Raw genomic sequence first — 12,758 nt, 5'->3', positions numbered from 1 at the left:
TGTAATTGAAGTTCTTATAGTGTGAGAACATAATGCCTGGCTTCCTGAAATGTGGACAGGAGGGCTGTGCGTGGGAAGGGAGGCCATGCACCCTGCAGGGAGTCAGACAAGAATCCAACATGTGCGAGAGGCAGCCAGTCTGGCAGTCTTGCCGTTTCCCAGCTCCCTCCTCTCAGGCAGTGTGGTACAGCCTAAAACCACAGTGGGAGATATGGTACAACAGGGCCTGGGCACACCTGCCAGAGGCTTCTCTATTTACAAGGCTCCTCTGAGATGAGCTCAAAGCCTGCAATGGAGTGAGGGCCCCAGCCTCTACTGCATGAAGAAAGGTGCTATATAAACCAGCAAACCAAATTCAGCCAACACAAAGACTACCCCGTCAGGCATGCAAAGCTTTAACACTAGAAAAAGCAACTGTCACAGAACCTCTTGCTATCTTGAATGCCATCTGCAAAGGAAAGCACACATTAGGACCACAGTAGGGCTCTCCGCCCTGGAGCCCTCCATGTCTACTGCTTTATTATCTTTGTCTTTCCAGATACAGATCTATTCTGCAGGTGGGCACTGCAGTCTGCCTTAGTTGTCCAGGTCCAGGTCTACTCTGCAGGTGGGCACTGAACTGCACTGCAGTGCTGTCTTAGTTGTCCAGGTCCAGGTCTACTCTGCAGGTGGGCACTGCACTGCACTGCAGTGCTGTCTGTCTTAGTTGTCCAGGTCCAGGTCTACTCTGCAGGTGGGCACTGCACTGCACTGCACTGCAGTGCTGTCTGTCTTAATTGTCCAGGTCTACTCTGCAGGTGGGCACTGCACTGCACTGCAGTGCTGTCTGTCTTAGTTGTCCAGGTCCAGGTCTACTCTGCAGGTCGGCACTGCAGTGCTGTCTGTCTTAGTTAGGGTCACTACTGCTGTGACAAAACGCCATGACCAAAATCAACTTGGAAAGGAAAGGGTTTATTTCACTCACAGTTCCATATAACAGTTCATTATCAAAAGCAGTGAGGGCAGGAACGTGGAGGCAGGAGCTGATGCAGATACCACAGAGGGATGCTGTTTACTGGCTTGCTCAACCTGCTTTCTTATAGAACCCAGGACTACCAGTCCAGGGATGGCCCCACCTACAATGGGCTGGGCCCTCCCCCATCAATCACTAATTAAGAAAATGTCCTACAAGCTTGCCTATAGCTTGATCTTATGGGGGTGTTTTCTTAATTGTGGTTCTTCCCTCTCATTTGACTTTAGCTTGTATCAAGGTGACATAAAACTATCCAGCACACTGTCTAAAGATCTTATTGGTGGCTTTTTCCAACTCCCATACCTCCTAAAAACTAGGCACCCTAGAGGCACTGTCTTCAAGGGGCCCAGTCTCCAGCTACAGGCTGTGTAAACTCCTTTTGAGTTCTCTAGAGGTGGAGGAAGTGGTAGCTACAGTACTATAGTAAGGTTTTGCAGGAATCCACATTTGGGGTGGGGGGTGGGGCAGCCTGCTTTTTCTGCATTGCTACCTACAAACACTGAGGAACACAAATTACCATATGAAGCCCTGCCTCCACAGTCACCTGTGTGTGCTAAGGATTCTGTACCCCTGGCACCACAGGGACCCACACAGGAAATGCCAGTCATCACTAGACAAAAGACTCCATTGATGCTTCAGCAACACATCAAAGGGCATGGTTTTCAAAAATGCAGAGGTGGCTTCATCAAGTGCCCTATCTGTGTCTGTGTGCAGTATTTCAAGTTGTCCTTTGCTACCTCTAAAAATTATCAAAATGGCCTGTTCTTTGAAAACTCAGGCCCAAAGGTCTGGAATGACCGGGTGGCGGTGGCACACACCTTTAATCCCAGCTCTTGGGAGGCAGACGCAGGCTGATCTCTGTGAGTTCAAGGCCAGCCTGGTTTACAGAGCAAGATCCAGGACAGGCACAGAGAAACCCTGTCTCAAAAAACCAAAAAAAAACAAAAATTAAAAATTAAAATAAAAAAATAAAGGTCTGGAATGTTCTCCTAGTTGCAAAAAAGTTTAAACCACAATAAACAATCCTCAGAATAGAAAAAGGAAGGCTTTCTGTTGTTGTTGTTGTTGTTGTTAGGGTTTCTCTTCGTAGCTCTGGCTGTCCTGGAGCTCACCCTGTAGACCAGGCTGGCCTCGAACTCAGAGATCCACTCATCTCTGCCTCCCAAATGTTGGGAATAAAGGCATGCACCACCACTGATCAGCAACATTTTTTTTTTTTTTTTTTTTTTTGGTTTTTCGAGACAGGGTTTCTCTGTGTAGCTTTGCGCCTTTCCTGGAACTCGCTTTGTAGACCAGGCTGGCCTCGAACTCACAGAGATCCGCCTGGCTCTGCCTCCCGAGTGCTGGGATTAAAGGCGTGCGCCACCACCGCCCGGCAATCAGCAACATTTTATGAAGTTAAAAGTGACTTTTTTTCTTGAGAAAGAGTTTCATATAGCCTCAGAATTGTATGTAGCTGAGGCTAGCTTTGAACTGTTTCTCCCACTTTAGATTCCCGAGTGATAGGATTATCTGTATGAACTACTCACTATACCTAACAGACTACCATTTTTGAGGAATGCCACAGCAGTAAATACATATCATGTCAGGAGGCCATGGTTCCTGTAGTAGACAAGAGGCCTGTTGAGTGTATTATTCAGTTTTTTCTTTTGTAAATGATGAAAAACGGTGTGAAAGTCTTATATCTTATTAAACTTTTACCCCTTGGGCTGGAGAGATGACTTGGTGATTAAGAATACTTAGCTGCTCTTCCAGAAGATCCAAGTTCAATTTCTAGCACCCAAATGGGGGCTGCAGTAGTTTGAATGTAACTGGCCCCCATAAGCTCATAGGGAATGGCATTATTGGGAGGGATGGCTTTGTTAGAGTAGATATGGCTTTGTTGGAGGAAGTGTGTCACTGTAGAGGAGGGTTTTGAGGTAACACACACACACACAGGCCACACCCAGTATCTGAGTCCAATTCCTGTCACCTGAGCAAGATGTAGAACTTTCAACTACCTCTCCAGCACCATGTCTGCCTGCTTGCCGCCATGTCCCACCATGATGATAATGGACTGAATCTCTAAACTATAAGCCACCCTATTAAATGTCTTCCTTTATAAGCTGCTGTGATCATGGTGTCTCTCACAGCAATAGAGACTGTAAGACAGGGGCAGACTACCATCTATAACTCCAGTTCAAGAGGAGCCAACACACTATTTTAGTCTCTACATTTACACATATACACACAGGTAAAACACCTATCCACATAAAATAAAAATCTCTAAAATAAATAAATTGGCAGAGGCAGGTGGATCTCTGAATTTAAGGCTGGCCTCGTCCACAGAGTGAGTTCCAGGACAGATAGGGCTACACAGAGAAACTCCTGTTCAAAAAAACAACAAAAAACTCAAAACAAAACAACAACAAAATTCCCCCTTAATGATATAGCTCAGTCCCTAGAGCTGTATAACCCTGCCTGGTGGACACTGTAGGGTACTGGGAAGATGGAGACCGAGATGAGGAGGTCAAGGTCATCCTCAGCTACACAGAAAGTCTGAGGTCAACCTGGGATACACAAGACTGTGTCAAAGACAAAACTCAAAAGCAACTAATACAAGCAAGACAGCTAAAGAAAGATATGCAGAACAAGCTAGTATAACATTTATTTAATTGAAAAGGTTTGCAATGTTCCTTTTTGAAAATGTTTGTTTGTTTTTGATTGTTCAAGATAGGGTTTTTTGTTTTGTTTTGTTTTTTGTGTAGATCTTGCTCTGTAGACAGGCTCACCTCAAACTCAGAGATCCTTCTGCTCTGCCTCCCAAATGCTGGGATTAAAGGCAGCTGCCATGCCCAGCTGCAATGGTACTTTTTAGACTTGTTTTTTACAAAGTGTCTTTGCAAGGCAACAATCTGTCTTACAATCATTTAATAGCTCAGGAGACAAGAAAGTATTAACACATAAATTGCCCTTAGGCAAAACTGCTTTCTTTTGTGCCACTTAATATTTATCATAATGGGACATTTAGATCTTAAAAACACAGCGCTGGTAGTCGATGTAGAATTGGGTAAGTTCTGGCTGGTAGCCAGCGCTCCTAGCCACAGTCATTCCCACAGCCGCTTTCCAAAGGGTGAACAGCACAGGTGTGCCATCTGGACTCAGACCCTGGGTTAGATTTACTTTTTGCTTTGTTTTATTTGAGACAGGGTCTCGCTTTGTAGCACTGGCTCCCCTGAACTTGCTATACAGACCAGCCTGCCTTGTGAGTTAAAGGCGTGCAGCCACCACACCCCAGCAAGACTCTTCAAAGATTTCTCCTTGTTGATCTTTTTTTCCAACATTAGTTCACCAAATTGGCTGGGGAAGGTCAGGCAAGATGGCTGAGAGGGTAAAAGCATCTCATGTGAAAGCCTAAGTTCCACTCCCAGAACCTACCATGGAAGGAGAGAAAGTTCTCCAGAAAGTTGTCCTCTCAACTCCACAGCATACATATCACACACAATTAAAAAAAAAGTAAATGAATGAATGCTAGGGTAAACTCTCACCCTGAGAAAGCTCTTAGCCGAGTTACATTTTTCCCTCCCAAAGCATGTTCAGACACCTATTTTGTTTTTTTCTGCCCAAGGACTATAAAGTTCTATTTTCTAGAGAGAGTGAAGGCTTGTTTGTTTCTTGTGCCAGGGAACTGAGCCAGAGGTTGGAAGCCTAGGTAACAAATCTAAACTGTGGACTAGACAGAACTTCAAAGCCATAGCTATAATAAAAATGTGTTAAGAGACACAGCATAACAGAAATGAAAATTCACACAGCAACCACATTTTGCAATTTTTAATTATCTCCTTTTTTTTCCCTATCCTCCCTTAATTATTGCTTAAACAAAGCTCTCCAGTCTCTGTCATTAGCCTGGTGGCAAATGAAGTGTTAGTAGCCATGTGCCCTGTTTAATGTTTTATCTGAAGCCTTAGTCAACATTTTCATCTGACTGATAGACTCAAGACCTAGGCCTCTGTTAAACAAAACATCCACTCCCAATGAAGTGCAACTGGTTAAAAACAAAACAAAAGAACAACAACAACAAACTGCTGCCGTTCTTTCTTGTTGCAGACACACACTGTGGATCTTTGACGTTATGTGCATATTTGCAAACAACGTGAAGTCTACAAAAGCGGGAGCCACCGCTTTAAGATGAACACTAATCTTAAGGAAGCAACAATGAGAAAATACACACTTCAAGAGCTGATTAAATACAAATAGTAATTAACTTCGGGAATAAGCAAGGTTCGCACTGTCCATAGCGGGTCCATGATCAGCCCGCGGGGTAGACGCAGGCGTCGTGAGGAATGCTCAGCGGCCTCTCTCCCTACCAGCGTCCCCGGGCGTCCCGCTTACCCGGCTGGACGCAGCATCCCTGCGCTCCGTACCGCGTTCACGGGCCAGCCGACCAACGCCGCCGGAGAAGGAACGGCAGAGAGGCGGGCGAAGCGCTTTGCTTCCGGGCCGCAAGGCCGCCATGGCCGGCGCGCCCTAGATTTCGCGACGCACGGCAGAATCGCGACAGTGGAAAGGTCGGCTTTACGGCAGCGTCGCAAAGGCTGCGGCGACGCGCGGCGAGGCCGGCCGTGCACATTCCCTGAGAGGCCTCGGCGGCGGGTCTCGCACCGGACGAGGCGAGGTCAAGTTTTCCCCGGGCTCGGAGCTGTGTGGCCGGCTCTGCGAGGGCGGTGGCAGCGCTGCGGAAGCGGAGGTGAAGGAGCGCGATGGCGCGTGCGGCACAGGTGAGCGCGGCGCGGCGGCGCGAGCTTCGTTCTTCCCGGCTCGGGCGCTTTGCCGCTCCCGCGGCGCAGCCCCGCGCCCGCCCCGCGCCCATTGTGAGGTCAGGCGGCGGCGCGTCCGGGCCGGCCGAGACGCCCGGGAGCGGCCGCCGCGGCCAGTAGCTGCCGCCGCCTCCGCCGGCCCCTTCACCGGCTGCCCGGGTCAGACCTAACCGGGAAGGGCGAGGGGGATGCCGCTGGGGGCCCCGCTCCGGTGCCGCTCCCCGTGACGGGCCGATCTCCCACCTCGCCGCCCTCCGCGGCAGCCAAGACCGCCGCCACCTAGACCTCTCCGGGGCAAAGCGCTGCGAGGGCCCGGCTTGGACCCTCCCCAGGGACTGAGTTCTGTGGTCTGCCCGCCGGAAGTGAGCTGTTGGACAGAAACCTGAGAGCGTGGGAAATGTCTCTAAGCACGCTTACGGGGAGGCGAGTGACCGAGTTAATCACAGTTATGACGTTTTTGCGGGGCGGGGTGGGGGGATTGGAGTCAAGGGCGAGGACTGGGGTGTTGCTTAGTTCCACTTTTTGAAAAGTAAAAGGTTGGCCCCCTGGCAGAATGGTACCCCTGTGAGTTTGGAAGAGCTACTGTTAACTTCCACAAGGGTACCCTGCCGGTTCCAAAAACTAGTTTAGGATGATGAGATCTAAGGAAATGGTGTTGCCGCTAACCTGATGGTTTGGCTAGTATGAAAGTGTATGCAGCTCACTTTCATAGTTGAAGATAGAATTCACAGGCCCAGACATCCACCCCAGACTGGACCCTGAGTAACTTCTGTCTGTTCTTAAAATCCCTGCCGTGTCCCCGTTTTTGTTTTGCTTTTGCTTAATGCTAAATGGTTAATGGTTTTACCAAGTAGCCCAGGCTGATCTCTGAACTCATAATTCTCTTCTATCTCCCTCGTGCTGGGCTTGTAGGCATACACTAGCACACCCAGCTTGGTTTGTTTTGTTCCTGTTCAACTGTTTTTAGGAGAGGGAGTTGACATGTCACATCTTCTCTTTTCTCAAGTATGTCTTTTAAATCTATAAGGTGACAAAACCGTGTGTTTTGGTGCGTGCCCAGGTGCCAGAGTTCAGCCTGCCCACTCACCCCCACCCCACCCCCCGTCATTTCTGTGGTGTCCTTCCACTTTGTTTTTTGAGGCAGGACTTCTCATTGTCCTGAAGCTTCTCAATTAGGCTAGGGTAGTTGGCCAGTAAACCACAGAGGTCCCTCTACCTCTGCCTTCCTGGCACTGGCAATATAAGTGAGCACCATCTTGCCTGGCTTTTATATTTTATTTTATTTTATTTTATTTTATGTGCATTGGTGTTTTACCTGCGTGTGTGTGTGTGTGTGTGTGTGTGTGTGCACCACGTGTGTGCCTGGTGCCTGTAAAGGCCAAAAAAGGGAATCAGATCCCCTGAACTGGAGTTACAGGAGGCCGAGAGCGGACATGTGGGTGCTGGGAATTGAACCTTGTCCTCTGGAGAGCATCAAATGCTCTTAGCCACTGAGCCCTTTCTCCAGCCCCTTCCCTGGCGTTTTTAGATGTGTTCTGGAGCTCCAACCTGGGCACTTAACTGACAGCTATCTCCATAGCCCCAACCAGTCCTTTTAAAAAATGTGCCTGTTAGCCGGGCAGTGGTGGCGCACACCTTTAATCCCAGCACTCGGGAGGCAGAGCCTGGCGGATCTCTGTGAGTTCGAGGCCAGCCTGGTCTACAGAGCTGGATAGGATAGACACCAAAACTACACAGAGAAACCTTGTCTTGAAAAACAAAACAAACAAACAAAAAGTGTGCCTTTTAAAAGCGAGTTTAGAATGGGTTGATCTAATTATCCTGCAAAGACTGTAATAAGTTACTCTTGCCATCTTTCAGTGCTTGTGAAACTGAACACAGAAGTATGGATATGGGAAACCAGCACCCTTCCATTAGTAGGCTTCAGGAGATCCAAAGGGAAGTAAAGAGTATAGAACCTCAAGTGGTGGGCTTCAGTGGCCTGTCGGATGATAAGAATTACAAGAAACTGGAGAGGATTCTGACGAAACAACTTTTTGAAATAGACTCTGTAGATACAGAAGGAAAAGGAGATATTCAGCAAGCTAGGAAGAGGGCAGCGCAGGAGATAGAACGCCTTCTCAAAGAGCTGGAGCAGAATGCAAACCACCCACACCGTATTGAAATCCAGAACATCTTTAAGGAAGCACAGGCCCTTGTGAAAGAGAAGATTGTGCCCTTTTACAGTGGGGGCAATTGTGTGACTGACGAGTTTGAGGAAGGCATCCAGGACATCATTCTGAGGCTCACACATGTTAAAACCGGGGGGAAGATCTCCTTGCGGAAAGCAAGGTACAACACGCTAACCAAGATCTGTGCAGTGCAAGAGATTATTGAAGACTGCATGAAGAAACAGCCTTCCCTGCCCCTCTCTGAGGACGTGCATCCTTCTGTTGCCAAGATCAATTCTGTGATGTGTGAAGTGAACAAGGCCAGAGGTACTCTGATCGCACTTCTCATGGGCGTGGACAGTACTGAGACTTGCAGGCACTTATCGTGCGTGCTGTCAGGGTTGATGGCTGATCTAGATGCTTTAGATGTGTGTGGGCGTACAGAGATCAGGAATTATCGGAGGGAGGTGGTGGAAGATATCAACAAATTACTGAAATATCTGGATTTAGAAGAGGAAGCTGACAATACGCATGCATTTGACCTGGGACAGAACCATTCCATTCTAAAAATAGAAAAGGTCCTCAAGAGGATGAGAGAAATAAAAAATGAACTTCTCCAGCCGCAGAGCCCTCCTGAATTGTGTCTGAGCTCCAAGACAGAACTTCAGGGCCTGATTGGACAGCTAGATGAAGTGAGTCTTGAGAAAAATCCCTGCATCCGGGAAGCCAGGAGAAGAGCCGTGATTGAAGTGCAGACCCTCATCACGTACCTGGACCTGAAGGAAGCCCTCGAGAAGAGGAAGCTGTTCCCTTGCGAGGAGACCTCCCCACACAAGGCTGTGTGGGGTGTCCTTGGAAACCTGTCAGAGATCCAGGGCGAAGTCCTCTCGTTTGGTGGAAACCGAACTGATAAGAACTACATCCGTCTGGAGGAGCTACTAACCAAACAGTTGCTGGCCCTGGATGCTGTTGACCCCCAGGGAGAAGAGAAGTGTAAGGCTGCCAGGAAGCAGGCTGTGAAGCTGGCCCAGAACATCCTCAGCTACCTTGACATGAAGTCGGATGAGTGGGAGTACTGAGGGCCAGGAGCTGACCTCACTGGTTCGCACTTTATCTGCTTCCAGAGAGCTCTCAGCTCGTGGGGCCTAAATGTAATTTCTATGTGCATATTCAATCTCAGTATTTATGATTTAATCAAATTATATTCAGTATTTCTGCTGCTTTTGATGTTGCAAAACGAATATTATAGCACATTAACTTTTCCATCTGGTTCATTATCCTACAATGTGTGGTTTGTGTTGATTTTGTGTTTTTAATGGGAACATGAAAAGAGCAGCATTCCTAATGTTTAAATGGGTTGTGCAAGCATTAAGTGCAGAATTTGAGAGTCTAACTCTAGCTAAACTACGAGAAGGAGGAAACTTGGGCTGAACGGAATAAAGTGCAAGTGCAGAAACAGTACAGAGATGTTTTGTTACACTAGACAAAGCTGGGCCTTTTTAAGTTACAAGGCTGATTAGTCCTTTATTTTATGGGGTGGAGTTTTGGTTCAGATGGTCTGTTTTTTTCATAAACATTTTTGCTTGAAAAAAAAAAACTTCTCCTAGGCTTTTCATTTTAGAGGGGGGAATCTTGTGTACAGCATAAAAAAAAATTAATGAAATCTAACAACCAGAAATTTGAGACTGCTTGAGGGAGGGAAAAAAATCAGCTATTCGATAGCTTCAAGTCATTTTTGCTTGTGAGGTCTCAACTACAATTCTCCTTCTTAGTTAATAAGAATGAAGCCAGTGGACCTTTAGAGAGCTGTAACCGGAGGGTGAAACCTGTAGTGTCCAGTGTCAGATCACCAAAGCTGACGAGGAACATCTACCTGTAGCAGACATGAGTGAGATGGATTCCTCTGACAGTCACAGCTGTGAAACAGACATGCTGTTAAACATGACATTCACACCGTGATGCCAGAGACTGTTGGTCATCCAGGGGGACCAGGTCTCTGCAGCTGGCATCCTAAACATTGCCTGTACCTACTTGGAGTGAGGCTGTGGGGTACCTGATGATATTGACATGAGGACCCCTCTTTTGCCTGAAAATTAATTATAGCCCGTTGGGTATATAAAGGGTTTTATTATTTGTTTTATCCTTCTGTTAAAGGGCATGTGTGTTTCTGTGACTATTTTCTAAGTAGCCATCTTTACGGTTGTCTATTAATGTAAACAGGAACTCCCCAAATTCTGCAGTGTCCTGACAGTATCCCAGCATCATGACTAACAGACCTCATTCCATGTCCTCATTTCATTACAAGATCCTGTGAGAGCCAACCCTTTCAACTCTGGTGAGCTGTGTTGGGCTTTTTTTGTTTGTTTGATTGTTTTAGTTTTTTTGTCATTCTTTGCGCCCCCTCCCCCAACACACACAATATTAATTGGGAAACTATGCAAGGAAATTCTCTTTAAACAGCTAAAAGTATGACCGATGAGTGAGTGAGTTAGCTTAAGTGCACCATCTCAGAACAGTAAGTCCCCAGGGCTTCCGGCAATGAGTCCTCCCCACTAGAGTCCCAAGAATCCTCCATTCGGCCAAAGCCGTGTGATAACTGGTCTTCTATGTCATGACTGTAGACCGCCCTTCAAGTCTGACTGCAGGTTTTTAAATTGAACTCTCTGAGGAGTTCATGAAAGTCATTCAGTTGCACCTTTCCCGGGGTTACTTAATTCTTTAACTTTGTTTCTTAAAGTTACACATTTGCCTTTCCTCTCAAAGTATCCATTGTCCTGTTGAAGCAGATTTTCTCTTTAAAGTGGTTTTCTGTGACTTGCTAAGACATCCCACCCCCACTCCACCCGCCAATGGGATTTCCCCGTGGATTCTTTAGGTCCTGGAGGTGGTCACATGACTTTGTGTGGCTGTTGGGAGAGGCTTTGTCTCCTGTTACAGTTCCTTGGACCAAATTATCTCATATAAAGAGCACTAGCAAAGTTGAGACTGATTTCCTGTCCCTCTTGGGACCCCTGTGTGTCACTGTGGGCCACTTCCTGGACTTTTTAACCTGGGCTCACCACTGTAGTAGTTTCATGGTCATGTGTGAAGAAGCAGCTGCGGGTAAACCTGTTTCCTGGAGAAGCCAGGCCTTTGTCGGCATTAAACCATGCCAGCCCTGTTTCTGAAAAGAAAGAAATGGCTGGGAATATTCACCATCTTCCCTGAAATTTGGATAGCTTTGCCTTCAGTTCATTCTTTGTCCACCTAGATGAAAGTCTTGTGACAAAGTCACTGTTAAAATAAATGGAACAAATGTGTCTACTCAGTCCAGTTCAATGCTTTATTTTGCTAAAGATGCCTAGAGATTAGCTGTAGTTCCACCAGTTTTTCTCATTTTAATTTTTTTTCCTTCCTGTTTCTAATTTGTAGCTGGCTTTGAACTCCTGACCTTCCTGCCTCCACACCCCAAGTGCTGGGATCACTTGGCTTCTTTTGGCTTTAATGCAATGTCCCCTGGGTGGTGTTTTTTTATTTTTGTTTGTTTTGTTTTGTTTTTGAGCCTCAGCTAATTCTATACATGCAGATTGTTTTTGTTTTGGTTTTTGAGACAGTTTCACTATGTAGCCCTGGCCTGCTCACACTTGCTGTAATCCTTCTGCCTCAGCCTTGAGAAGACTAAGATTATCAGTGTATGCCACCAGAGCTGATGAAGGCCTTGCCATTTTTAACTGATTGGATATTTTCCCTAAAGAATTGCAGAAATGGGGACTGGAGAGATGCCTCAGTAGTTAAGGACTACTTAACTACTGGATTCAACTCCCGGCACCCACACGGCAGCTGGATTCAACTCACGGCACCCACACGGCAGCTCACAACTGTCTATAACTCCAGCTCCAGGAGACCCAACACCATGGCAAAACACCAATGTACATAAAATAAAAATAAGGAATTGCAGAAACAAGCCGGGCAGTGGTAGCACACGACTATTCCCAGCACCAGGGAGGCAGAGGCAGGAGGGTCTCCGTGAGTTCAAGGCCAGCCTGGTCTACAGAGCTAGTTCCAGAATAGCCAAGGTTACACAAATAAACCCTGTCTTGAAAAAACAAAAAACAAAAATTGCAGAAACATTTCCCCATGATTTTGATGTGTAATCTGTAATCCAGAAGTGTTTCCAGCACACTAGTTCCTACCTCTTCACTATTAACCATGTGACCATTGTATTAGGGTGTCTAAAAAATTCAGTATTCTCTTGACATAGACACTTTAGGTTCACCCTTAATTATTACTGAAATAAAACAAAGCTCTTACTGGACTTGGTGTGGAAAAGGATATGAATCCAAAGCGTGTATTGTGTTCTCTTGACCTCTACCTTCTGCTTGTCGCCTCATGTTTTGTGTGACTTTGGGAAGGAGCCCTTTATGCCCTGGTGCGCCAGGCAACTCCTTAAGAGTTAACATAGTACTGTATGGAGGTAATGGCCTTGGCTAGGTCCCTGGACCTCAGGGCTTAGGATGGGCCTGGCCCACTGCCCCTTTGTTGCATAGGAGTTGACCTTTTAAAAAGGAGAAGGGGTTGCAGGATCTGGTCTAGAAAAGATCATCTTCCTGAGAAAATCTCAGTTACACTGCAGGCTACTGCAGAACCTGTCTGTGCCCCCCCAAAACATGCCACACCCCCACGCCAGTAGGAGAGTGGGCTCTGGCCTTGGCCCAGGTATCCACCCGAGCAAGGGCTAGCTATTCTGTCTAGAATCAGCTATACTGTAGTGGTTCTCACCCTTCCTAATGCTATGACCCTTTACTACAGTTCCTCATGTTG

General features: G+C 46.9%; 2 protein-coding genes across 5 annotated transcripts in view; one reads left to right on the top strand and one right to left on the bottom strand.

The window, feature by feature from the left end:
* LOC128110977 (cytochrome c oxidase assembly factor 8) overlaps nt 1-5,506 on the bottom strand; it is a 35,118-nt gene extending 29,612 nt beyond the window's left edge. For all 3 annotated transcript variants that reach the window (XR_008218436.1, XR_008218435.1, XM_052739078.1), the window contains exon 1: nt 5,384-5,506. Coding sequence is in view for 1 of the 3 variants with exons in the window: in XM_052739078.1 (XP_052595038.1) it covers nt 5,384-5,506 (123 nt within the window). In the remaining 2 variants the exon portion in view is untranslated. The remainder of the gene's footprint in view (nt 1-5,383) is intronic.
* An 89-nt stretch (nt 5,507-5,595) lies between these two features.
* On the top strand, nt 5,596-12,252 carry Bag5 (BAG cochaperone 5). 2 transcript variants are annotated; one of them, XM_052739077.1, is made up of 2 exons: nt 5,596-5,769; nt 7,669-12,252. In XM_052739077.1, the coding sequence occupies exon 2, from the start codon at nt 7,694-7,696 to the stop codon at nt 9,035-9,037; it is 1,344 nt and encodes a 447-aa protein (XP_052595037.1). In that variant the 5' UTR covers nt 5,596-5,769; nt 7,669-7,693; the 3' UTR covers nt 9,038-12,252. The 2 variants fall into 2 exon arrangements, with proteins under 2 accessions (XP_052595037.1, XP_052595036.1); XM_052739076.1 differs by lacking the exon at nt 5,596-5,769 and adding an exon at nt 5,976-6,231.
* The last annotated feature ends 506 nt before the right edge of the window (nt 12,253-12,758 follow it).

This window comes from Peromyscus californicus, unplaced genomic scaffold (assembly GCF_007827085.1).
Source record: "Peromyscus californicus insignis strain IS unplaced genomic scaffold, ASM782708v3 Scaffold_15__1_contigs__length_86483966, whole genome shotgun sequence".
In the NCBI taxonomy this organism is placed as follows: Eukaryota; Metazoa; Chordata; class Mammalia; order Rodentia; family Cricetidae; genus Peromyscus; species Peromyscus californicus.
Note: the sequence above shows the minus strand (reverse complement) of the source record. Positions and strands in the feature narration are given on the sequence as shown.

What these genes read in the sequence shown, in the direction of transcription:
- Bag5 (XM_052739076.1), top strand. Translation starts at nt 6,206, where the DNA reads ATGTCTCTAAGCACGCTTACGGGGAG. An exon ending in CTAAGCACGCTTACGGGGAG is followed by an intron (nt 6,232 to 7,668) that starts GCGAGTGACCGA and finishes GCCATCTTTCAG; the next exon opens with TGCTTGTGAAACTGAACACA.